This window comes from Oncorhynchus clarkii, chromosome 30 (assembly GCF_045791955.1).
Source record: "Oncorhynchus clarkii lewisi isolate Uvic-CL-2024 chromosome 30, UVic_Ocla_1.0, whole genome shotgun sequence".
NCBI lineage: Eukaryota > Metazoa > Chordata > Actinopteri > Salmoniformes > Salmonidae > Oncorhynchus > Oncorhynchus clarkii.
The window spans coordinates 10,486,635-10,513,633 of record NC_092176.1 but is presented as its reverse complement, the minus strand read 5'-3'; the positions used below and the strand labels follow the sequence as shown (position 1 = coordinate 10,513,633).

Here is a 26,999-nt window from a genome sequence, read left to right as displayed (position 1 = left end):
AGCTGCTTGAAAAGACCTGCTGAAATTTCAGCTTGTTTGGCTGGGTGGGGTTTTTGGACCGCCTGTTGAAGTCACTAGGCAGTATCAGTTAATAGACCAATGACTTTTTCCTCTCAGCCAATAACAGCTGGTTTTCCAGTTACATACACCTCCAATTAGACCCCTCAGACAGTCTTAGCTACAATTTTGTTTTTCATTTTGACTATTAATCACAGTAAGATACTCAATTGTAACAAATGATTTGATAGAAATAAAAACAGCTGCATTGGACATTTAAAAAAAAATGGGAGCTTGAAAGAGACTTCCGAGTCTTGTTTAACCTTAAATCGTCTCGCCTGGATAAATAAAGAACATTCGTATAACATTGCAATCACAGGAAAAGACAGACAACACAGAAGGATAGGGACATATGACAAGTCAATACAGAACAAATATCACAACACAGTGGGGCAGAAACACATGGCAAAGCAACATTAGTAAAAACAGTCAGCAATAAATGATAGAATCAGGTACAAAAGAAATGTAAATTATGGGCATTCCCACGCTTTACATGTCAGTGACCTTGCATGACATTAGCTAGGGTAATAAGTACAGGTGTCTGTGATTTTAAAGGACTCAAAGGCTTTCTGCGTATATTACTTGCTAATGTACAATCTCTGTAAAATAGTTCAGACGAGCTCAGTGCGAGGACCTTTTTTCAGAGGGACATAAGGAACTGCAATCTGTACAGAAATGTGTCTCTCTTCAATGTGTCTAGCCAACCCACCCACCAGGGTTCTCATCCATCGTCCGGGTAGGAAGAAATAACTCCAGGAAAATTAAAGGCTGAGGGGTGTTTCATTATAACTCATGGTGTGATTGTCGCAACATTCCTCCCGATTTGGAATACCTCACCATCAAATCCGACCCCATTACATTCCGATAATTTTTGTCTGTTATTGTTACAGCCGTGCAAAGGTGGGACTGAGTCACAAGTAGAACGGGTTGAGTAAAGTCGTGCATTCTAAGAGCAAGTCAATTCACAAGTTGTCAACTCAAGTAAAAAAAAAATATGTGATGACTTGTTCAACTACAAATGTCTGAGGCAACCAGACCGCTCTTTTCAATATTTTGTCTACAACACACTGATGTAAAATAGGGCATGAAATCAGAAGGCAAGGCAGGTTGATGTGCTTAGTGTACATTCTAAAAAGAAAAGGTTCCTGGAGGCACCTTCTTAGGGGTTCCTCAGATTGCAACACTGACGGAACCCCTTATGGTGCTCCCAGGAACCTTTTCCCTCAGGAGCCTTTTAAAGTTTCCTCAAAGCATCTTTTTAGGGTGTTATGAATTATAACAAATTACATTGAGTGTTCACAAATCTCACTTGCAGACATCACAGAAATCTCTGTTCTCCCTTATCCTTCTACAGCAAATATTTTGCCATTCGTACAACATTTGTTGGTAATTTAACCCCTCATCAATTCCCAGAACACATTTCTGAATTAACAGCATAGTTATTTTTACTGATGCTGCATACTCAATATGAAGAAGGAAATTACCCCCATTGCCACTCCCAATCCCATGGAGATGTCCTACGGCTTTTCAGTGAGTAGCTTTTCTCCATCCAGGAAGAGCTGGATGTGGCTCTCATCTGAAAAGGGATTCCCCTCTATTGATAGGAATTCCACATCCACGCCGGATTTGATTCTCATCTCTGAGAAAATCTTAGTCAATTTGTTTATAATGCATCAATATATCTTGGATTCAGATGACAGTACTTGGATATGTTACATTAGTTTTGACCATTTATTCTGTCAGACTTTTTGACTACTTACAATGGCTGATAAATAGAGTGCAGGTTACCGTTTTAAGATGTCCTTGGTGCCTTGTTTCAGAAAAATTTATATTTTTCAGTCTTTTTAATTTTTGTCTTGTAGGGAACTTATGTAGGGTCTCTTTTGGCACTCCACCTGCCTCTTTTCACCATGTAACTTCTGACTGAAGGAATCCTCACCAGTCTCAATCTGAAAATCAAATATAAATATCAAACATAAAGTCTATAGAAAAAGGCTAAATGTCCCATATCAGGTGTTCACCTGTATCCACCTGTTCATACAATCTTATTTATGCTCTTAAAACTGATCTGGGATCAGCAGTTCGACTTTGACAAACTAAATATTGGCCATTATTTATATGCAATTACCTTGGGTCTTCATTTTTGGTCATTTTTCCCCCTTACATTCCATACCTCTTCTGCATTTCCCTTGCAACGTGAGCAAGGGGCTGGCGTTCTTTTTTGTATTTATTCTCTATCATGCCGTGCCTCCTTAAAATAGAGAGGAGAAATGTCATGATTGATTATTGGGACCAAGGTCAGAGGAGCAGTGTGAGAAGAAAAAAATTCAAACTAGCACATTATGGTTTGGGTAGGCACAATGGTGTAAAGAGATTATTAGTATGAAGTAATGTGAGTAGGAACACTGAAGAATTCTTACATAGCCCTTCCCTGTCTGGTCTCTCAACAAGGGGTACTTTTGAATAAGAGATTGAGAAGGAGAGTATGGAGACAGGCTCAGGCTCACACACACACAATGATGAGATGGTGAGAGAGTATCATGGGTTTAAATAAGGAATAACATTTGTCAATATTGAATCTAGCTAGCTAACTTTAGCTAAAACGTACCAACACTTATACAACAACTACCAGCTAAATTTATTTTTATTTTTATGTAAGCCAGGGCGGGATCAGTCAGCTGCGGCTTCCCGCATCCGCAATTCATTTGCAGTCTGGACGTGGAGGGGTGAACATCTCCTGCTCTGACTGCAGCGCGAGGACTGGGCTACCTGTGAGTGCTTTGGGGCAGGGGTGGGGCCCACTGCAGCACCCGCTGCTCATTGAGAAGAGTAAGAACGATATGTGCTTTCATGTCAGAGTCTCCAAAAGTCTCCAACAACACCAGTAAAAGTCCCTAGATTTGTCACTAGTCGCTTTTTTTGAAAATGTGTCGCTAGAGGGGTCTGAATACTCACTAAATATAGCGACAAAGTCGCTAATTTGGCAACACTGAACCACCCGCGGGCTTCAGGCTTCCTCTTTTGAGCAACGTTCTCAATTTTAATTATATGCACAAGTCCACTGCTGGCTCCAAAACAAACTCCTCTTTTGAAAAGGGTTCTTCAAAGCACCCCTTAAGTCTATCTACAAAGGTTCAGAAACGAACTGATGGCAGAGTATAGGTTCTAAATTAACCTTAAATTATTCTGAAGGATCCTGCAGCGAAACCTTTTATTTTTAGAGTGTAGATGTATTTACAAGTCTTGGATGTCCAATGGTGAAAGTGCAAGAAGATTGACCAAATATGCATGGGAAATAGCCCAAAAGATATAGCCTATGCATCTTGCTTAACTTGTCCTATCTGAAGGGACACAGGTAGAGGGCAAAACTGCACAGCCTCCCCCCTTGAGCAATCAAATCTGTCTAAAGCGGTGTACACATGCAGACTAATTCTGATATTTTCCCCCCCACTAATTGGTATTTTGACCAATCAGATCAGCTCTGAAAAATATCTGACGTGATTGGTCAAAAGACCAATTAGTGGGGAAAAATTTCAGAATTAGGCAGCTTGTCTAAACGCAGCCTAAAAGGAGCTCAAACAGGTACATAAGCACTGCTCCTTCTGGGACCATACAATTACCCAATTGACAATTACAACCAATAAACTGGTTCTACAAAGGCAATTTCCACATACATTGTTACATTGGTAGATTTTTCTTAAGACTTAATGATTATTAATATTTCAGTACTAAAGTAAAAATACTTTTAAGTACTACTTATGTAGTTTTTTGGGGTATATGTACTTTACTAATTATATTTTTGACAACTTTTACTTTTACTCCACTACATTCCTAAAGAAAATAATGTTATTTTTACTACATACATTTTCCCTAACACCTGAAAGTACTCATTACATTTAGAATGCTCAGGCAGAACAGAATTATGGCACCTATCAATATAACGTAACCTCTACTACCTCTGATCTGGCGGACTCACGAAACACAACTACTGTGTTTCTAAATGATGTGTGGTCAAAAATCGTTCCATCTGGCTTGCCTAATATAAGGAATTTGATTAGTTACTTTTACTTTCTACTTCTCCTCAAGTATGACAAATCAATAACTTTTTTTACTACTACATTTAAAACCAGATACTTTTAAGACTTTTACTCAAGTAGTATTTTACTGGGTAACTTTCACTTTTACTTGAGTCATTTTCTGTTAAGGTATCTTTTACTCAAGTATGACATTTGAGTACTTTTTCCACCACTGTTAATACATTGAGCAATCATTTTCTCTTACAGGCCATGTAGCCTACAGTCGTGGCCAAAGGTTTTGAGAATGACACTATTATTAATTTTCACAAAGGCTGCCGCCTCAGTTTGTATGATGGCAATTTGCATATACACCAGAATGTTATGAATTGCAATTAATTGCAAATCCCTTTTTTGCCATGCAAATTAACTGAATCCCAAAAAACATTTCCACTGCATTTTGGCCCTGCCACAAAAGGACCAGCTGGCATCATGTCAGTGATTCTCTTGTGAACACAAGTGTGAGTGTTGTTGAGGACAAGGCTGGAGATCACTCTCTCATGCTGATTGAGTTCGAATAACAGACTGGAAGCTTCAAAAGGAGGTGGTGCTAGGAATCATTGTTCTTCCTCTGTCAACCATGGTTACCTGCAAGGAAACACGTGCTGTCATCATTGCTTTGCTCAAAAAGGATATTGCTGCCAGTAAGATTGCACCTAAATCAACCATTTATCGGATCACCAAGAACTTCAAGGAGAGCGGTTCAATTGTTGTGAAGAAGGCTTCAGGGTGCCTAAGAAAGTCCAGCAAGCGCCAGGACCGTCTCCTAAAGTTGATTCAGCTGCGGGATCGGGGAAGCACCAGTACAGAGCTTGCTCAGGAATGGCAGCAGGCAGGTGTGAGTGCATCTGCACGCACAGTGAGACATAGACTTTTGGAGGATGGCCTGGTGTCAAGAAGGGCAGCAAAGAAGCCACTTCTCTCCATGAAAAACATCAGGAACAGAATGATATTCTGCAAAAGGTTCAGGGATTGGACTACTGAGGACTGGGGTAAAGTCATTTTCTCTGATGAATCCCCTTTCCAATTGTTTGGGGCATACGGAAAAAAGCTTGTCCGGAGAAGACAAGGTGAGCGCTACCATCTGTCTTGTGTCATGCCAACAGTAAAGCATCCTGAGACCATTCATGTGTGGGGTTGCTTCTCAGCCAAGGGAGTGGGCTCACTCACAATTTTGCCTAAGAACACAGCCATGAATAAATAATGGTACCAACACATCCTCTGAGAGCAACTTCTCCCAACCATCCAGGAACAGTTTAGTGAACGAACAATGCCTTTTCCAGCATGATGGAGCACCTTGCTATAAGGCAAAAGTGATAACTAAGTGGCTCGGAGAACAAAACATCGATAATTTGGGTCCATGGCCAGGAAACTCCCCAGACCTAAATCCCATTGAGAACTTGTGGTCAATCCTCAAGAGGCAGGTGGACAATCAAAACCCAACAAATTCTGACAAACTCCAAGCATTGATTATGCAAGAATGGGCTGCCATCAGTCAGGATGTGGCCCAAAAGTTAATTGACAGCATGCCAGGGCGGATTGCAGAGGTCTTGAAAAGAAGGGTCAACACTGAAAATATTGACTCTTTGCATCAACTTCATGTATTTGTCCATAAAAGTATTTGACACTTATGAAATGCTTGTAATTATACTTCAGTATTCCACAGTAACAACTGACAAACATATCTAAAGACAGTGAGGCAGCAGACTTTGTGAAAATGAATATTTGTGTAATTCTCAAAACTTTTGGCCACGACTGTATTTCTATGCGTGCTGGGGCCCATGACGTCCTATTATGCACAACCAGAATGACAGGGACAGGACACATGGAGCTTTCAAGACAACTGGGGACTCAGGGAAAAAACGAGGTCAAATCAATGCATCAGTGATCTGCAAATCAGAAAGTCTGAGGACTAGAAAGAGGCCCGAGTTCCCGACTTTGAATTCAGATTTGGATGACCGTTACAAACGTTTTTTTCCCCCCCAAGTTTTCTTCCGAGTTCCCAGTTGTCTGGGAAGACAGTAGGCTAAGTTAGAAGAGGGAAAGGGACCAAATTATTAGGGTGAGGCACACAGGCTACTAACAGCTTACTACACAACATACACTTAGTATTTATTACCTTCTTAGCTGCAGTATACATATCTCCTTGGCATATAACATAATTTATGCAGCAGCATACAAGACATTTTTGGACTCACGTTGTTGTGCAGTGCTCACTTGAACAGGAAGGCAGCACGGTGGTCCTTTGTGGGCAAATGTTGTCATCAAACTTTGTCATGAAAGTCTGGCATTTTCAGGATTTATGGTGCTTTCAAGACAAGCGGGAACTTGGAAAAAAACAAAGATGGATCATGACGTCAGTGATCTTCAGGTTGGAGCTCTAGGAAGAGGCCCGAGTTCCCGATTTGGAATTCCGAGTTGGATGATGTTCAAAACGAATTTTCCCAGTCGGAGCTAGTTTTTTTCTGAGTTCCCAGTTGTCTTGAACTCACAGAAGTCTGAGATTTCCCAGTTACGAGTTTCCAGTTCTTTTGAACACAGCAGAAGTCATGCTGGATTTATAGCATGGCCTATGTATTCAACCTTTTCCAGCCCATGGTGTTGAATGTTTATCCTTTTAAGCTTGGAAAAGAGACCCTTAAACGCAGACTTGGACCACACACCCACTCCACTGAATAGCAGGCTAGTGATTGCTTTGCAGCGCTTGCAGTTAGCCACGGATTCCTTCCAAGCCACTCAAAGTTGAATTTGCGCTTTCCAATTTGTTGTGTAATGTTTATGTCCAATGGCCAATGAGGACCGATACGTTTTATCTATAATTTATTTTCATATGACAAGGAATGAAAAGGAGATGATGACCACTAGCCTCCTAGCTAAGATTCTGAAAGTATGATGTTGACATGATCAATCCAATCAAAGCTACTGTAGATATAATGTGATTTGACATAATTTTATCTGTGGCCAATGACCTTGAGCCTTCTTGGATGGGCACTTCTAATGTAACGCTATGGTAGCACCCGAGGGGCTTTCATTTTCGAGCTCTACCTGTAGATTTTGCAGTGACGTAGTGTCCCCATGAGCGACAGAACACTGAGCCAATCACGGCATAACTAGAGAACATTACCAACCCCTACGCTATGTATTTTCTGCTGGCTGCCCCACCACCAGAGAAAGCATTGAGCTAGGCTGAAACACCTGCATTTTGAAGCTGCCTTAATAGAGACCATGTTTGTATGCAGCTTCATTAACTCACTGATTTGATTTTTTTTTTATTGTTTGCAAACTGATGTGTGACTCATTAATGCCAAAATAACATGCAAATCAGGTTAAACACTTGAAAAAAATTGTTTTATTTATAGCTAAACAGGTGGGGCTCTGAATGACGAGTCGACACTGGCTATACATTAAATCAGCAATCACAGTGATCACTAGCTCACCCGACCTGTTGATTGACAGTTTGTTGGTCCAATCAGAGGGAAGAGTGTGCGTTTCACTAGCCAATCTGTTAAACGTTTTTGCTAGTGCGAGGTTACTGTCTTCTGTGCCACAAAATGAGTGACAAAGCGTTACAAAACCTGGCTAGATCATTTCTATTCATCATTCTCAAATTCAAGTCAAGTCATGTCATTTTATGTCATGTCCCATGTTATCAAATTTGTGACTCAAGTCAGACTCGAGTCCAAGTCATGTGGCTTGAGTCCACAAATCTGCAGCTGTGTACATTGCCCCTCAAGCTGACACCAAGGAGACTGGAAATATTTGGAATAGGTCCTCAGATCCTCAAAAAGTTCTACAGCTGCACAATCGAAAGAATCCTGACTGGTTGAATCACTGCCTGGTATGGCAACTGCTCGGCCTCCGACCGCAAGGCACTACAGAGGGTAGTGCGTACGGCCCAGTACATTACCGGGGCCAAGCTTCCTGCCACCCAGGACCTCTATAGCAGGCGGTGTCAGAGGAAGGCCCTACAAATTGCCATGGGTGTTCCTAATTTTCGACACTAAGTGTACATGGGGCAGCAGTCTCTAAGGTGCCAAGCAGAATACCGGCGGTGGCCAGCTAGTGATGGCAATTCAACAGTCCGATGGCCTGGAGATAGAAGCCGTTTTTTCAGTCTTTCGGACCCGGCTTTGATACACCTGTACTGTCTCCGTCTGCTAGATGATTGCAGGGTGAACAGGCCGTGGCTTGCATGACTGAGGTTGTAGATAATTTTCTTGGCCTTAATGACACCGGGTGCTGTAGATGTCCTGGAGGGCAGGCAGTGTGTCCTTACTGTTTTGTATACTCTGTGTGCGCGTAGAAAATTGTAAAAATTAAGAAACTATTGAATGAGTAGGTGTGTCCAAAATTGACTGATACTGTATGTATGTACAGTTGAAGGCAGGCCTTGAAATACATCCACAGGTACACCTCCAATTGACGCAAATGATGTCAATTAGCCTATCAGAAGCTTCTAAAGCCATGACATAATTTTCTGGTATTTTCCAAGCTGTTTAAAGGCAGTCAACTTAGTGTATGTAAACTTCTGACCCACTGAAATTGTGAAACACTGAATTAGTGAAGTAATGTCTAAACAATTGTTGGAAAAATTATGTCATGCACAAAGTAGATGTCCTAAACGACTTTCCAAAACTATAGTTAACAAGAAATGTGTGGAGTGGTTGAAAGACGAGTTTTAATGACTCCAACCTAAGTGTATGTAAACTTCCGACTTCAACTATATTTTTCACAGAATGTTCATTGCAGTTTTTGTAAAGAACACTTTCCAGCTACTATTATCTTATTTATTTCAAAATTACTGTGATGCAAATCTTAAATAACATTATTCAGAACAATCATGGTATTTATTAGTCTTTACAGTAAATGTCACCATCCCAAAACCTGCATCAATGAATGACACCAAAGGCAATACAGATGCAATATTTTCACTCTATTTCTCTCATATTTGAGTGACAATACTAACAATATGAGCTAAGCAGGGAGTGAGATAGTTGCCAACAGCCATTGTCTAACTGTAGTAATTATTCAATAATTTACATACATGTTACTCATGATAATCCACTCTAATCAAAATTCAACTCAAACATGGAATGAACACAATTTGATGTTGAACCGTATCTAAACTATTTCAAATACCTGAGTTTTACAAACAGACATTGAAATCCATTACCATTGTAAAAATGTCAGTCTGAAGCATTTACATAGGTTTTTAGAAACGCAAAGCCAGTCAAACATTGCAGTGCTTTACAAACTCCTCACATAACAGCATTCTTCACCCCAACAAAAATCTAAATCATTTGGTGAAAGCATTAATGACAGAAATTAATCCATTCCAACTTGGGACAAAATGGGAAATAAATTGTGTGGCTGACTATATTTAATTCCTCATTCACAATTCTCTTATGCTGGCTTTTATCTGAGAAACAAATGGATCAATAGCCATGTAATAACAGAAATTCAACCCCAAAACTGCTGTACAACACACTAGGAGAGGGATCCAAGTTTATTGCCCTGAGGTCCTGGCACCAGGTTCTGGAACCCAGGCACGACTACCTGTACTCTTGGCAGAGCAATGTTGGGAAAGAGGTGGATAGTGTAGTTAAGTCTGCGTAGACTGGGGAAGTAATGTGGAGCATAGAGAACTAGGGGGTGGAGTCCCAATGTAATTAAAATTATACATATTCTATGGTTCTGGCAATGGGGACTGGGGCTGCTGCTCTGGCTCCTGGGGCTGTGGTTCCCGGGACTGCCGTATCAGTCCCCCATTCTGTGCTGTGTTGTAGGACCCACAACCACTGCACTTCATTCCCAGAACATGGAAAGGCACCATACAGTGGGTTTGGCAGTCATTACATATGATCTATAGGTCAGGGAGAAGGAGAGACCGACCAAACCATGTCATGAGGCAGAAATTGTGCTCAATACTGAAACTTAAAAATAAGTTTAAATATCCCTTGAATATAAGCCTAAAGTGAGTCATAAAATAAAGCCAAAGTAAATCTATACCAGATCAGTGTAGTTACAGTACCCCAAAACACAAGGGACCACAAGAATTGAGGTCATCATGTTTTTATTTTTAAAGTTCCATTTCACATTCAAAGTGAATACATGTGTCATACCTTCACAGTGGCATCCTGGTATTCAGTGGGCATGGGTGACTGAGATATCTCCTTGTCCATCTGCTCCCAGTTGTGCTCCATATTCCAAGCAGAGTGCATACAGAGTGGGCATCGATACGCACTGAAGAGGACATATAGAGGACATATTCCTGGTCACGCAGATCGTCATTGCTTATATGAATGTCATGCAGATGACATGATTGATAAGATAATGACAGTAATTAGGATAAATATATCATTACTAGCACAATATTTGAAAAGGACAATGGACCTTACCCAGTTTGGACCATGTCATCAAAGCATGTTCTGAAAAACAAAAGAAGCAGTGAATATTCTAAAAATGGTTTCTGATACCAGAAGACAAGAGTAAGACTCCAGTATTGCACCTTCTGTATCATCCATCAGATTAACAGTGGCATCAATGCAAACTTGTGTTGGTCCTATAGGCTAATGACAAAGGTTTTGAGTGTATCTATCATAAGGAAAAGGTCATACTTGTGTAGAAGATGGCCACATGGAAGAATTTGGGCCCCTATTCTGGATGTGTGGATATCCTTAGTTAGAGAGAAGACACAAACATTATATATCTATGATAAACCATTAGAGGAGAAGTACTGGTGAAATTGTCAAATACAGGCTGTGTGAATTTCTATATTACACAATTGTATGCTAAATTACATTAAAGTGAAATGCACAGCAATCGTGTTACTGATCTTACTATTCACTAACTTACCTCCATACACACTGGGCAGTTCTGTCTTGAAACATTTTCAACACACTGAAACAAAACAGTCTATTACCGATAAATCAAGTGAAAGACAAGAGCCATGGCATTAGCAGTATTGCATTGACAATTCCCACACAAGCAACAGATATAATAAAGGGCCAATCACCTTGTGATTTCCTCTTAGATCTCCTGCTAAACAGAGATTGCACTTCTCACAGTGGAAGTATTTCTCCCTTGGTCCGATCCTGCAGGAGTACAAAACATAACTAACTGTACAGTCATGGCCAAAAGTTGAGAATTACACAAATATTCATTTTCACAAAGTCTGCTGTCTCTGTCTTTAGATATTTTTTGTCAGATGTTACTGTGGAATACTGAAGTATAAGTACAAGCATTTCATAAGTGTCAAAGGCTTTAAAATTGACAATTACATGAAGTTGATGCAAAGAGTCAATATTTGCAGTATTGACCCTTCTTTTTCAAGACCTCTGCAATCCGCCCTGGCATGCTGTCAATTAACTTCTGGGCCACATCCTGCCTGATGGCAACCCATTCTTGCATAATCAATGCTTGGAGTTTGTCAGAATTTGTGGGGTTCTGTTTGTCCACCCACCTCTTGAGGATTGGCCACAAGTTCTCAATGGGATTAAGGTCCGGGGAGTTTCCTGGCCACGGACCCAAAATATTTATGTTTTGTTCCTCGAGCCACTTAGTTATCACTTTTGCCTTATGGCAAGGTGCTCCATCATGCTGGAAAAGGCATTGTTCGTCACCAAACTGTTCCTGGATGGTTGGGAGAGTTGCTCCCTGAGGATGTGTTGGTACCATTCTTTATTCATGGCTGTGTTCTTAGGCAAAATTGTGAGTGAGCCCACTCCCTTGGCTGAGAAGCAACCACACACATGAATGGTCTCAGGATGCTTTACTGTTGGCATGACACAGGACTGATGGTAGCGCTCACCTTGTCTTCTCCGGACAAGTTTTTTTCCAGATGCCCCAAACAATCGAAAGGGGATTCATCAGAGAAAATGACTTTACCCCAGTCCTCAGCAGTCCAATCCCTGAACCTTTTGCAGAATATCAGTCTGTCCCTGATGTTTTTCCTGGAGAGAAGTGGCTTCTTTGCTGCCCTTCTTGACACCAGGCCATCCTCCAAAAGTCTTCACCTCACTGTGTGTGCAGAGGCACTCACACCTGCCTGCTGCCATTCCCGAGCAAGCTCTGTACGGTGCTGCTTCGATCCCGCAGCTGAATCAACTTTAGGAGACGGTCCTGGCACTTGCTGGACTTTCTTGGGCACCCTGAAGCCTTCTTCACAACAATTGAACCACTCTCCTTGAAATTCTTGGTGATCTGATAAATGGTTGATTTAGGTGCAATCTTACTGGCAGCAATATCCTTGCCTGTGAAGCCCTTTTTGTGCAAAGCAATGATGACAGCACGTGTTTCCTTGCAGGTAACCATGGTTGACAGAGGAAGAACAATGATTCCAAGCACCATCCTCCTTTTGAAGCTTCCAGTCTGTTATTTGAACTCAATCAGCATGACAGAGTGATTCTCCAGGCTTGTCCTCATCAACACTCACACCTGTGTTAACTTCTTTGGGAATGGGGGGCAGTATTGAGTAGCTTGGATGAATAAGTTGTCCAGAGTAAACTGCCTGTTACTCAGGCCCAGAAGCTAGATTATGCATATAATTAGTAGATTTGGATAGAAAACTCTAAAGTTTCCAAAACTGTTAAAATAATGTCTGAGTATAACAGAATTCATATAGCAGGCAAAAACCTGAGAAAAATCCAACCAGGAAGTGGGAAATCTGAGGCTTGTAGTTTTTCAAGTGATTGCCTATCCAATATCCATTGTAAATGGGGTCAGATTGCACTTCCTAAGGCTTCCAGTAGCTGTCAACAGTCTTTAGAAAGTTGTTTCAGGCTTCTATTGTGAAAGGGGAGCGAATAAGAGCTGTTTCGACAAGTGGTCAGGCTGAAAGCCTTTAGTTTAGTCTCGCGTGTGGCCGTGAGCACGCTGGTCATTCCCTTTCCTTTCTAATGACAACGGAATTGTCCGGTTGGAATATTTTGAAGATTTATGATAAAAACATCCTAAAGATTGATTATATACATCGTTTGACATGTTCCTACAAACTTTTTTTTTGCCCGCGATTTGTGCATTTGGATTAGTGAACTAAACACGCAAACAAAAAGGAGGTATTTGGACATAAAGATGGACTTTATCGAACAAAAACAAACATTTATTGTGGAACTGGGATTCCTGGGAGTGCATTCCGATGAAGATGAAAGGTAAGTGAATATTTATAACGCCATTTCTGACTTTTGTGGACTCCACAACTTGGCGGGTATCTGTATGGCTTGTTTTGGTGGCTGAGCGCTGTACTCAGATTATCGCATGGTGTGCTTTCGCCGTAAAGCTTTTTTGAAATCTGACACAGCGGTTGCATTAAGGATAAGTTTCTTTAACAAGACAATCACTGACATGATGTCAACTGGTCCTTTTGTGGCAGGGCCGAAATGCAGTGGAAATGTTTTTTGGGGGGATTCAGTTCATTTGCTTGACAAAGAGGGACTTTGCAATTAATCTGATCACTCTTCATAACATTCTGGAGTATATGCAAATTGACATCATACAAACTGAGGCAGCAAACCTTAAATTAGTATTTGTGTCATTCTCAAAACTTTTGGCCATGACTGTACATAGTGGCTACGCTATTCATGTGTTTTAAGACACCAATATGCAAATAAAATTAACATCTAAAACATGCTGGTGGCCAGCAGCTGGCCAAACATATCAGCTGATGAATATGGGTGAGCTATATATGAGAATGTTAGTTGTAACACAAAGTCAAACAGGGCAGAGTTACTCACCTGCAAATTCCACAGGGCTGACAGTGATACTGCTTCTTGTCTTTATCAAACAGGTGACAAATATCACAGTAATATTCCCCAAAGGTCACATTACACTCCACGCAAGTTTGTTGTGCCTGAAAGAAAAAAAATGAAATAAACAAATAATGGGACCATATTGATATATTGAATTAACAGTACGGATGGGACTCAGTGATTGACAACAGTTCCCTTTAACATAATTACCTGTTGTACTGTTGTGCAGACTGAGCACTGCACTTCTTTGACCAGGAAGCGGTCCATTTGATGGTCCTCCTCAGCGTCATGGCACAGGCGACAAACGTATGCTTTACCACAACACGGAGCCTGAGGGATATAACCAAGTTTGGAACGGGCTTAATTAAACAAACCAACACGTTAATTTGTTGGTGTCAAGAACCTTGATCGAAGGCACAGTGATGCCAAAACGGCGATTTACCCAATAAATTACTGGGAGTTTACGTCTCTCTTTATTTTTATAGTTTCTTCGCCGTTTGTCAGCACCTCCACACAACATTTTTCTGGGTGCGCGCCAGTTCATGGTTTCTATTCTAAGAACCTTGATGGTAATAACTTTGCGAGGGTAACCAGGCTCAGGCTTACCTCTCTATTCATGATGAAAGATTTAACTCTGACATGAACTTCCTTAGCTCGCTAGCTAGCTGACAACCATTTTCGACGGTGACAAGCCGATAGCTACTCAGATATCAATGGATTAATATACGAATGACACCAAGCGAACAACTGCTAGATGAATGTCAAATATATATACAATATGAACTTAGCTAGCTAACTTTAGCTGACAAACAATTTAACGCCGGTGACAAGCAGCGATAGATAGCTAGTATAATATACGAATGACACCAAGCAAACTGCTGCTCCATTAATGTAAAATATAGATACAACATTTCCAACTACACCAATTTCTTTGTTAAATACATTTCTTGATGGGTTGCCAAACAAGGTTTTTCATTTGATCTGACATATGTAAATCCATCTCCCGTTCAGATGGTAAATTAAGATAGCAAGCAAGCTAACGCATTAGTTGGCTAAGTTAATAACAGGTATTTTATGAGCAAAACACGTTAGCTACACAAAGCAGCATACGTGAACATAAATAACGCAATCAATAACATATGTGTCTTAATATCTGGTAGAATTAACACTTGCTCATAAAAACTATTTCTCACTTTCAACAAACAACGGCGCACGTAGTGTTCACATCCAACCAGAGAAGCCATTCTTCTTCTTCTTCTATGGCATTTTTGGCGGTCCGCAAACATACGTCAAAGTCGCATGTCGCTCCCTACTGTGTGGGGTGAAAACTGGGGAACTTCAGGCAGAAGAAGACGGGAAAATAGAGAAAGGGTAAAAAAAAAAAAAAAAAAAAAGTTAAACGTACTGATTACCCCCCCCCGAATGTTTTTTCAACGTACTCCTTTATTCAGATTCAAAGGTCTACTCCAATCTCTATGGGCTCTGGGGCCTGAAAGGGAAGCGCATCTTCTCTACAATGCTTCCAGTGGTGGAAAAAGTACCCAACTGTCATACTTAAGTAAATGTAAAGATACCTTACTAGAAAATGACTCAAGAAAAAGTAAAAGCCGCCCAGTAAAAGTCTGAAAGTATTTGGTTTTAAATATACTTAAGTATCAAAAGTAAATGTAATTGCATAAATATACTTAAGTAAAAAAATATTTCAAATAGCTTATATTAAGCAAACCTGACAACACAATTTTATTTTTTTAATTGTATTTACTGATAGCCAGGGGTACAACATGCAGACTTTCTTTACAAACAAAGCATTTGGGTTTAGTGAGTCCTCCAGATCAGAGGCAGTAGGGATGACCAGCGATGTTCTCTTGAAAAGTGCATGAAATGGACCATTTTCCTGTCTTGATACACATTCAAAATGTAACGAGTACTTTTGGGTGTCAGGGAAAATATATAGAATAAAATTTATATTATTGTCTTTAGGAATGTAGTGAAGTAAAAGTAAAAGTAGCCATACATTTTTTTAAGTAAAATACAGATATATATAAAAAAACGACTTAAGTAGCATACTTTTATTTATTTATTAATTTCACCTTTATTTAACCAGGTAGGCTAGTTGAGAACAAGTTCTCATTTACAACTGCGACCTGGCCAAGATAAAGCAAAGCAGTGCGACACAAACAACAACACAGAGTTACACATGGAATAAACAAGCGTACAGTCAATTACACAATAGGAAAATAATAAAGTCTATATACAGTGTGTGCAAATGGAGTAAGGAGGTAAGGCAATAAATAGGCCATAGTAGCAAGTAATTAAAATTTAGCAAATTAACACTGGAGTGATAGATGTGCAGATGATGATGTGCAAGTAGAAATACTGATGTGCAAAAGAGCAGAAAAGTAAATAAAAACAATATGGGGATGAGGTAGGTAGATTGAATGGGCTATTTACAGATGGGCTATATACAGCTGCAGCGATTGGTTAGCTGCTCGGGTAGCTGATGTTAAAGTTAGTGAGGGAGATATAAGTCTCCAACTTCAGTGATTTTTGCAATTCGTTCCAGTCATTGGCAGCAGAAGGAAAGGCGGCCAAAGTAGGTGTTGGCTTTGGGGATGACCAGTGAGATATACCTGCTGGAGCGTGTGCTACAGGTGGGTGTTGTTATCGTGACCAGTGAGCTGAGATAAGGCAGAGCTTTACCTAGCAAAGACTTATAGATGACCTGGAGCCAGTGGGTCTGGCGATGAATATGTAGAGAGGGTCAGCCGATTAGAGCATACAGGTCGCAGTGGTGGGTGGTATATGGGGCTTTGGTGACAAAAATGGATTGCACTGTGATAGACTGCATCCAATTTGCTGAGTCGAGTGTTGGAGGCTATTTTGTAAATGACATCGCCAAAGTCGAGGATCAGTAGGATAGTCAGTTTTACTTGGGTATGTTTGGCGGCGTGAGCGAAGGAGGCTTTCTTGCAGAATAGAAAGCTGATTCTAGATTTAATTTTGGATTGGATATGTTTAATATGAGCCTGGAGGGAGAGTTTACAGTCTAGCCAGACACCTAGGTATTTGTAGTTGTCCACATATTTTAAGTCAGAACCGTCCAGAGTAGTGATGCTGGACGGGCGAGCAGGTGCGGGCAGTGAGCGGTTGAAAAGCATGCATTTAGTTTTACTTGCGTTTAAGAGCAGTTGGAGGCCACAGAAGGAGTGTTGTATGGCCTTGAAGCTTGTTTGGAGGTTTGTTAACACAGTGTCCAAAGAAGGGCCAGATGTATACAGAATGGTGTCGTCTGAGCAGAGGTGGAACTTCCATAGTCTCAGGCAAGGAAAGGGTGCAATATATGAATGTATGGTTGATCAGAATCGTCGTTATAATTATTGGCCAGAGAATTAAGTAAAACTACAAGTCCAAATCCCAATCTGCTCCATGGCTAATTTAGGGAAGGGCCTATTTTAGCTAGCTAGTTAGCTACACACTGGAGGACAACAACACAACAATTTAAGTTTTTTCTATCAATGACATTTGGCTTTTGATGTGATTGGTGTGAAGCGAAATCCAAACTAGCTTCCCTTGACACTTTTTTTTGGTGCACAAGGACCATTCACAGTTGAGCTCACCCAGTTTAGCTCAACGTGGATTGGCTATTATTTTATTTTTTAAATGATCAAGGAAGGCCAAATGTTCGCTGGCTTCCCTTGCATTCAATGTCATGGGCGGCAAAAATATTATACTCTTTTTGACCAGACAGCATCAGATAGATTGGCTACACATACAGAGACAGAGGTGTGCCGTTTTGCTCGCTCCGATTGTTTCTCCAGTGAGATACATTCAGCCTCTTGAACATTGAAGGAAAATTATGAAACACAGAGAGACGAAAGATAAATTATTTTATATGTTTAAAAAACAAATTCCTTGGTACATTTTTTGGTATATGAACGCAGCCATGACCATGCCAACACAGACGTGCCAAGCGGTGGAATGAGGGAACTGCTTGTCAAGGGTAGAATGGGGAAAATATATGTTGAACATTTGTGAAATTGTGAGAGTAAGCCTAATAATTATATCATTTTTCAATTGAATTTTGTTTCCATTGTTAATTCAAGCAACATATCTTGACAAGCTATATATAATTTTACCACATCAGTGTATTTGTTACAATAATAATCCATATAAAGTCATTTGTTAAATTAGAGGCACGTGTTAAAGTGAAAGCATTGTTGAAATACTATAAAAGACCATGGGAAATCGAATGAGAGATGGCTGATCTTGCACTGTTGGAAGATTTGACATGTGCTACATTTCACAGAGAGCGCGGTTTTCGAAACCTGTGGGACTTTTTGCAGAAAGTACAGATTGGTTTATCAGATATTGTTTCTCAAAACCAATCTTATAGGTTCTTTGCGAGGAAAATATTTAGTTTTCTTAGCTTTTTTTTGGTTGTGCCATTGTATTTCATGCTACAGCGTTGTATATTCTTCACAGGCTTTAAAGGGATGATTTTGGGGCGTTTTGAAATTCAAATAAACAAGGTCGTGCACAAGCTGAGGCTAAGAACAATTGATATTTATCGATTTGAACGGTCATCCAACACGGAATTCCAACTCAGGAACCCGGGCCTCTTTCTTGAGCGACTTTTCCGACCTGAAGATCACCGGCGTCATGATTTGACAAACATGCATCTAATTTAACAAATGACGGTGCTTTTTATGGATTATCATCGTAACAAATGCACTGATGTGGTCAAATTATGATACAGTATAGTTAGCCTGTCAATATATGTTGCATGAATTCACAATGGAAATACAATGAAATAGAAAAATGATGTAATTATTCATCTCAGAATGTCACACATTTTCCCCATTCTATGATTGGCAAGCGGTTCCCTTATTCCGCCAGTTGGCATTGTGTGTACGCATCGGTTATGACTGTGCATAAATGTATGAACACAAGCAAACGTTCATATTGATAAATCTCACACATTGCATTGAAATGATTCCACGCATGGTTTACACACAGATTTGTGCCTACGCATAATTGATAAACGAGGCCCCTAGAGATCCAAAAACCTTTCCACAGCATTCACAATTACGGCAAGTTTCTTCAATTTCTTGTTAGTTTGACTTGTACAATTTATCACCAAAATCCACATTCTTCCCTATCAGTACTGCAGAATCCCTCAACTCATGAACAACACTTTCTGCCTGTTGCGGGCATCCATTACCATTCCTTCCGCTATTTGCACTGCCTCTGCATAGGAGAGCTGATGGACTGCCCAGATACTTTCTACTTCGACCTCCTTCATTCACCATTACAGGACATTCCTGGAACTCGAGAACGTGGTTCCCATCACATTAGCAGCATTGTGTATCCACTGACTCTTCCACAACATATTTATTCCTTCTGCACACACTTGCCATGTGGCCAAACTTTTTACATTTAAGAAACTGCAACGGTCTGTTCACATAAGCTCTCACTGCGTATCTCATATACCCCAGCTTGATCAAATAGCAATAGCACCGATAGCCTTTCCTCTTTCCTTCCATTCACCATACAGTTCAATCGACGTGCATCAACTACTCCTGGTACGCAGTGCTTTATATTTCCCCGCCTCAATTTCCACCATGCCGTCAGAGATTACACCTTTCACTGGTGCCCTGTTCAGAAAATCAAAGCTTTCTTCATACTCCGATAATTCCCAGAGACGCAATGCACTTTCCTTTTGTTCTTCAGATAAAATCTGAACAAAAATATGAACACAACATGTAAAGTGTTGGTCCCATGTTTCATGAGCTGAAATAAAGATCAATGAAATGTACCATACCCACAGAAACCTCATTTACCTCAAATTTTGTGCACAAATTTGTTTACATCCCTGTTAGTGAGCATTTCTCATTTTCCAAGATAATCCATCCACCTGACAGGTGTGTCAAGAAGTTAATTTAAACATAATGCTCATTACACAGGTGCACCTTGTGCTGGGGACAATAAAAGGTCACTCTCTAAAATGTGCAGTTTTGTCACATAACACAATGCCACAGATGCCTCACGTTTTCAGGGAGCATGCAATTGGCATGCTGACTGCAGGAATGTCCACCAGTGCTGTTTCCAGAGAACTGAAACTTAATTCCTCTACCATAAGCCGCATCCAACATCATATTAGATAGCCCAGGACCTCCAGATCAGGCTTATTCACCTGCGGGATCGTCTGAGACCAGCCACCCAGACAGCTGATGAAACTGTCGGTTTGCACAACCAAATAAGTCCTGCACAAACTTTCAGAAACAGTCTCAGGGAAGCTCGTCATCCTCACCAGAGTCTTGACCTGACTGCAGTTCGGCGTCGTAACTGACTTCAGTGGGCAAATGCTCACCTTCGATAGCCACTGCCATGCTGGAGAAGTGTGCTCTTCACAGATGAATCCCAGTTTCAACTGTACTGGGCAGATGGCAGACAACGTGTATGACGTCATGTGGGTGAGCGGTTTGCTTATGTCAACGTTGTGACCAGAGTTCCCCATGTTGGCGGTGAGGTGAACGGACAATGAACACAATTGGATTTTTATCAATCCTGTCATGCCATTTATCTGCCGCCATCACCTCATGTTTTAGTATGATGATGCACGGCCACATGGTGCAAGGATCTGTACAAGTTTGGGATGCTTTGGATTGACATGTACAACAGCCTGTTCCAGTTTCTGCCATTATCCAGCAACTTCGCATAGCCATTGCAGAGGAGTGAGACAACATTGCACAGGCCACAATCAACAGACTGATCAACTCTATGAGAAGGAGATGTGTTGCGCTGCATGAGGCAAATAGTGGTCATACCAGATACTGACTAGTTTTCTGAACCATTCCCCTACCTTTTTTTAAGGTATGTGTGACCAAGGCATATTATTCCCAGTCATGTGGAATCCATAGATCAGGTCCTAATGTATTTATTTAAATTGACTGATTTCCATATATGAACTGTAACTAAATTAAATCTTTGAAATTGTTGTATGTTGCGTTTGATATTTTTCAGTGTACAATAAATCAATACTATACCACTCCTGGTCACTTTGACTCCACCTTTCTCAGTGTGACCTCCACTATCTCCTTGACCGCAACTAAATCTCCCAAAAACACTCCAGCAAGGAATGGTGCATTGTTAGCCCGAGGCCTATCTTCATTAACATCTTTAGCCTGTTTTGCTCCATTCTTCAATGCTACAGTTTTCCACTAATTTCCATTAACTTTACGCAATGCTCTATCCAACTCAGTGTTTCCGCTTCCGCCATCTTTCAAACCTCGAAAACGTCACCCCTCCTACAATCAGGAGAGCAGGAGCAGACATTTTTCTTCCACTTGGACTATGTCTTCTTCATTTGTCTTATAAGTAGCATGTGAGCACATTACTGCCACCTGTTGTCCTGGAGGGGCACCCATGATGCAACTAGCAGCACGCAATCAATGATTTACCAAATATACAGTATTTATATCTAACCCCGATTGTTCATCTGTGTCGTTTTCAATGGGAGCAAATGAAGCATAGTGGGCAAAACAAGCCAGGAGTTGGGCAGAGCCAAGGCTGTTGGAGCACAGAATGTATTACAGTCCTTTAACTCTAATGACATGAAATGTCTACCTGCTACATTCGCTGTGCTACGGATGTCAATAATGTGTGACGTTTATTAGTCATACATACACAAAATCATCCTGAAAATCAGGTGCCTTTTTATGTAGGCCTACCTCTTTTGGGGAAAAAAGAGTGGAAAATACTACATACCAAATGCACGTCAAATCACATATAGTACCTTTGAACCATTTGATTTTTTCCCACATTCTGTTGTTACAGCCTTATACTAAAATTGATTAAATAAAAATCCTTAGCAATCTACAAACCATACCCGAAAATGACAAATCAAAAACAGGTTAATAGAAAAAACAGAAATACCTTATTTACATAAGTATTCAGACCCTTTGCTATGAGACTCAAAATTGAGCTCAGGTTCATCCTGTTTCTATTTATCATTCTTGAGCTGTTTCTACAACTTGATTAGAGTCCACCTGTGGTAAATTCAATTGATTGGACATGATTTGCAAAGGCACACACCTGTCTATATAAGGTCCCACAGTTGACAGTGCATGTCAGAGCAAAAACCAAGCCATGAGTTTGAAGGAATTGTCCGTAGAGCTCAGAGACTGAGGATTGTGTCGAAGCACAGATCTGGAGAAGGGTAGAAAAATATTTTTGCAGCTTCGAAGGTCCCCAAGAACACGGTGACCTCAATCATTTTTGGAATGGAAGAAGTTTGGAAACACCAAGACTCTTCCTAGAGCTGGCCACCCAGACTCTTCCTAGAGCTGGCCACCCAGACTCTTCCTAGAGCTGGCCACCCAGACTCTTCCTAGAGCTGGCCACTCAGACTCTTCTTAGAGCTGGCCACCCAGACTCTTCCTAGAGCTGGCCACCCAGACTCTTCCTAGAGCTGGCCACCCAGACTCTTCCTAGAGCTGGCCACCCAGACTCTTCCTAGAGCTGGCCACCCAGACTCTTCCTAGAGCTGGCCACCCGGCCAAACTGAGCAATCGGGGGAGAAGGGCCTTTGTCAGGGAGGTGACCAAGAACCCGATGTTCACTCTGACAGAGCTCTAGAGTTCCTTTGTGAAGATGGGAGAACCTTCCAGAAGGACAACCATCTCTGCAGCAGTCTACCAATCAGGCTTTTATGGTAGAGTGGCCAGATGGAAGCCACTCCTCAGTAAAAGGCACATGACAGCCCTCTTGGAGTTTGCCAAAAGGCACCTAAAGACTCTCCGACCATGAGAAACAAGATTCTCTGGTTTGATGAAACCAAGATTCAACTCTTTGGCCTGAATGCCAAGCACCATGTCTGGAGGAAACCTGGCACCATCCCTATGGTGAAGCATGGTGGTGGCAGCGTCATGCTGTGGGGATGTTTTTCAGGGAGACTAGTCAGGATTGAGGTAAAGATGAACAGAGCAAAGTACATAGAGATCTTTGATGAAAACCTGCTCCAGAACTCTCATTACATCAGACTGGGGGCGAAGGTTCACATTCCAACAGGACAACAACCCTAAGCACACAGCCAAGACAATGCAGGAGTGGCTTTGGGACCAGTCTCTGAATGTCCTTGAGCGGCCCAGAAAAATCCTGGACTTGTTCCCAATCAAACATCTCTGGAGAAACCTGAAAATAGCCGTGCAGCTACGCTCCCCATCCAACCTGACAGAGCTTGAGAGGATCTGCAGAGAAGAATGGAAGAAACTCCCCAAATACAGGTATGCCAAGCTTGTAGCGTAATACTCAAGGCTGTAATCACTGCCAAAGGTGCTTCAACAAAGTACTGAGTAAAGGGTCTGAATACTTATGTAAATGTGATATTTCAGTTTTTTATATTTAATACATTTGCAAAAATTTCTAAACAGTTTTTGCTTTGTCATTATTGTGTGTAGATTGATGAGAAAAACACAATTGAATTAATTTTTAGATAAAGCTGTAATGTAACAATGTGGAAAAAGTCAAGGCGTCTGAATACTTTCTGAATGCACGGTATATTTCGAATTATCCGTTGAAATGATTTATACTTTAGTGTAGTTTAGTTTATTTACTCTAATTTTCCTGGTGAAGGCATATGAGACAATACTCTCAATGTTCCCTATCTTAGTTTGTGTATCAGCTAGGCTATTTAAGTGTGTTTATAACTATTTGCTACAAAGTGTGTCTTCATCGTTGAGATTTCTAGAACTGGCTGAATTTTGGAGCTGTCCTTTCAGCACCATGTAATATAATATACATTAGAAATCGAATTCTATGGCATATACTGGGCCACTGAATACCCAGTTCTGCACAGCCATGGCCACTTTCACAGACAACATTACTTTATGGAACCATCAATCAATCACATGATCATTTCATCATTAGGTCTTCAGCTACCCAGCAACCAATAACTAAAAGATATATTTCCATGTCCTGTCCCAAACATACCCTCTGCATCAAGTCAAATATAAAAGTTAACCAGCTGTTATTATCAAGGCGAGACCCAGATGCAGACACAGTAGGCAGATGTTTGGAGTCTTACAATGTTTAATAAGCCAAAGAGGTAGGCAAGAGAATGGTTGTGGACAGGTTAAAGGTCAAAACCAGATCAGAGTCCAGGAGGTACAGAGTGGCAGACAGGCTCGTGGTCAAGGCAGGCAGAATGGTCAGGCAGGCAGGTACAGAGTTCAGAAACAAGCACGGGTCAAAACCAGGAGGACTAAAAAAAGGAGTACGGGAAAAACATGCTGGTTGACATGACTAAACATAAAAGACGAACTGGCACAGAGAGACGGGAAACACAGGGATAAATACACTGGGGAAAATAAGCGACACCTGGAGGGGGTGGAGACAATCACAGGAACAGATGAAACAGATCAGGGCATGACAGTTATGCCACTGCTGCTAGGTCTACTACATTCCCTAAATCCTTGTGTTGTGTATCATGATGAAGGGAATGGTGAAGGGAAGTTCAGTGCAGGAAGGGTCAAGGGAATGTTTTGGGGTTTCTATACAGCAGAGGCAGACAGGGGCAAGGCTTTCTGTTCTTGGAACCAGGCAACAATAACGGGCTCGGAGGGCATGGATGGTTCCTCTTCCCTTGTACATGATGTACACCATCAGCCTCTCCCCCCCAAGTCTGTCTCTGAAGCCCTTACCGTTGCTCTAACCCTGGGCCGTCTGGGGTGCTGCTAGGCCATGATAAGGCGAAATGTGTGAAGTGGCAAGTCACTATGAATCTTTGTAACCCAACACAAGAACACACACACCCACACACACACATTTCAAATACTTAGTTTGACTCCACAACATTTCAGGACAGGGATATCTGGACACATAGGGAAATACTATAGATAGCACCTTCTTCTCTGCACAGCAAGGCTGCCCATGACCTCTGACACGGAGAAGCACCTCATCTGCTTCGCCATCATTTTATGTAGGCCTGCAATCTGAAGGCCACATACTGACAGCCTGTGAACATGACCGAGACTTCCCAATATCACCACAGCAAGCTTGCACTGTAAGCCGAGGCGTGACATGGACCCCCCACAACAACAATATCTGGTAAATTCAGTACACATACAGTTGAAGTTTACATACACTTAGGTTGGAGTCATTAAAACTCATTTTTCAACCACTCCACAATTTTTCCAACAATTGTTTACAGACAGATTGTTTCACTTATAATTCACTGTATCACAATTCCAGTGCGTCAGAAGTTTACATACACTAAGTTGACTGTGCCTTTAAACAGCTTGGACAATTCCAGAAAATGATGGCTTTAGTAGCTTCTGATAGGCTAATTGACATCATTTGAGTCAAATGCCTGAAGGTACCATGTTCATCTGTACAAACAATAGTACGCAAGTGTAAACACCATGGGACCACGTAGCCATCATACCGCTCAGGAAGGAGGCGCATTCTGTCTCCTAGAGACAAATGTACTTTGGTGCGAAGAGTGCAAATCAATCCCAGAACAACAGCAAAGGACCTTGTGAAGATGCTGGAGGATACTGGTACAAAAGTATCTATATCCACAGTAAAAATGAGTCCTATATCGACATAACCTGAAAGGCTGCTCAGCAAGGAAGCCGCCATAAAAAAGCCAGACTACGGTTTGCAACTAATTTATGTGGATATATTGAAGCAACATCTCAACACATCAGTCAGGAAGTTAAAGCTTGGTCGCAAATGGGTCTTCCAAATGGACAATGACCCCAAGCATACTTCCAAAGTTGTGGCAAAATGGACAACAAAGTCCAGGTGTGGCGTGGCCATCACAAAGCCCTGACCTCAATCCTATAGAAAATTTGTGGGCAGGACTGAAAAGCGTGTGCGAGCAAGGGGGCCTACAAACCTGACTCAGTTACACCAGCTCTGTCAGGAGGAATGGGCCAAAATTCTCCCAACTTATTGTGGGACGCTTGTGGAAGGCTACCCAAAATGTTTGACCCAAGTTAAACAATTTAAAGGCAATGCTACCAAATACTAATTGAGTGTATGTAAACTTCTGACCCACTGGGAATGTGATGAAAGAAATACAAGCTGAACTAAATCATTCTCTCTACTATTATTCTGACATTTCACATCCTTAAAATAAAGTGGTGATCCTAACTGACCTAAGACAGGGAATATTTACTAGGATTAAATGTCAGGAATTGTGAAAAACTGAGTTTAAATGTATTTGGCTAACGGTGTATGTCAACTTCTGACTTCAACTGTACACCTCAACATCATCATTCACTGTTGAAGTGAACGTAATTGTCAGACCTCTTCACTAGCTGACTACCAGTAAAACCTGTTTTAAGAACAGTTACTTAACCTGCCAGGCCGTCCCTTAACCTGTATGTACAAATAAGACATCAGGTCTGAAATCAGTGTGGCAGGATAAGATGATTACGCAGAAGTATCATCGCGCTTTTATGTGATGGTTTTTCTAGGGGGAGTGAGAAATAGTGAGGAAGCAACTTGATTTAACTCTGATCGCTTTTATGCTCAAAAAAATATAGGGAACACTAAAATAACACGTCGTAGATCTGAATGAATGAAATATTATTTTATTATTATTTTCTTTACATAGTTGAATGTGCTGACAACAAAATCACACAAATATTATCAATGGAAATCAAATGTATTAACCCATGGAGGTCTGGATTTGGAGTCACACTCAAAATTAAAGTGGAAAACCACACTACAGGCTGATCCAACTTTGATGTAATGTCCTTCAAATAAGTCAAAATGAGGCTCAGTAGTGTGTGTGGCCTTCACGTGCCTGTATGACCTCCCTACAACGCCTGGGCATGCTCCTTATGAGGTGGCGGATGGTCTCCTGAGGGATCTCCTCCCAGACCTGGACTAAAGCATCCGCCAACTCCTGGACAGTCTGTGGTGCAACGTGGCGTTGGTGGATGGAGCGAGACATGATGTCCCAGATGTGGTCGATTGGATTCAGGTCTAGGGAACGGGCGGGCCAGTCCATAGCATCAATGCCTTCCTCTTGCAGGAACTGCTGACACACTCCAGCCACATGAGGTCTAGCATTGTCTTGCATTAGGAGGAACCCAGGGCCAACCGCACCAGC

The 26,999-nt window shown here is 41.2% G+C and overlaps 1 protein-coding gene across 1 annotated transcript; it reads right to left on the bottom strand.

Annotated features, from left to right (window-relative positions):
• Positions 1-8,903: 8,903 nt before the first annotated feature.
• Positions 8,904-15,181, bottom strand: LOC139389862 (RING finger and CHY zinc finger domain-containing protein 1-like). Its single transcript, XM_071136854.1, has 9 exons — positions 15,070-15,181; positions 14,087-14,206; positions 13,862-13,977; positions 11,146-11,224; positions 10,986-11,030; positions 10,748-10,806; positions 10,529-10,558; positions 10,253-10,373; positions 8,904-9,993 (listed from the first exon to the last, which is right to left on the bottom strand). Exons 1-9 carry the CDS (start codon positions 15,160-15,162, stop codon positions 9,817-9,819), a joined length of 840 nt encoding a protein of 279 aa, XP_070992955.1. The 5' UTR covers positions 15,163-15,181; the 3' UTR covers positions 8,904-9,816.
• Positions 15,182-26,999: the final 11,818 nt, after the last annotated feature.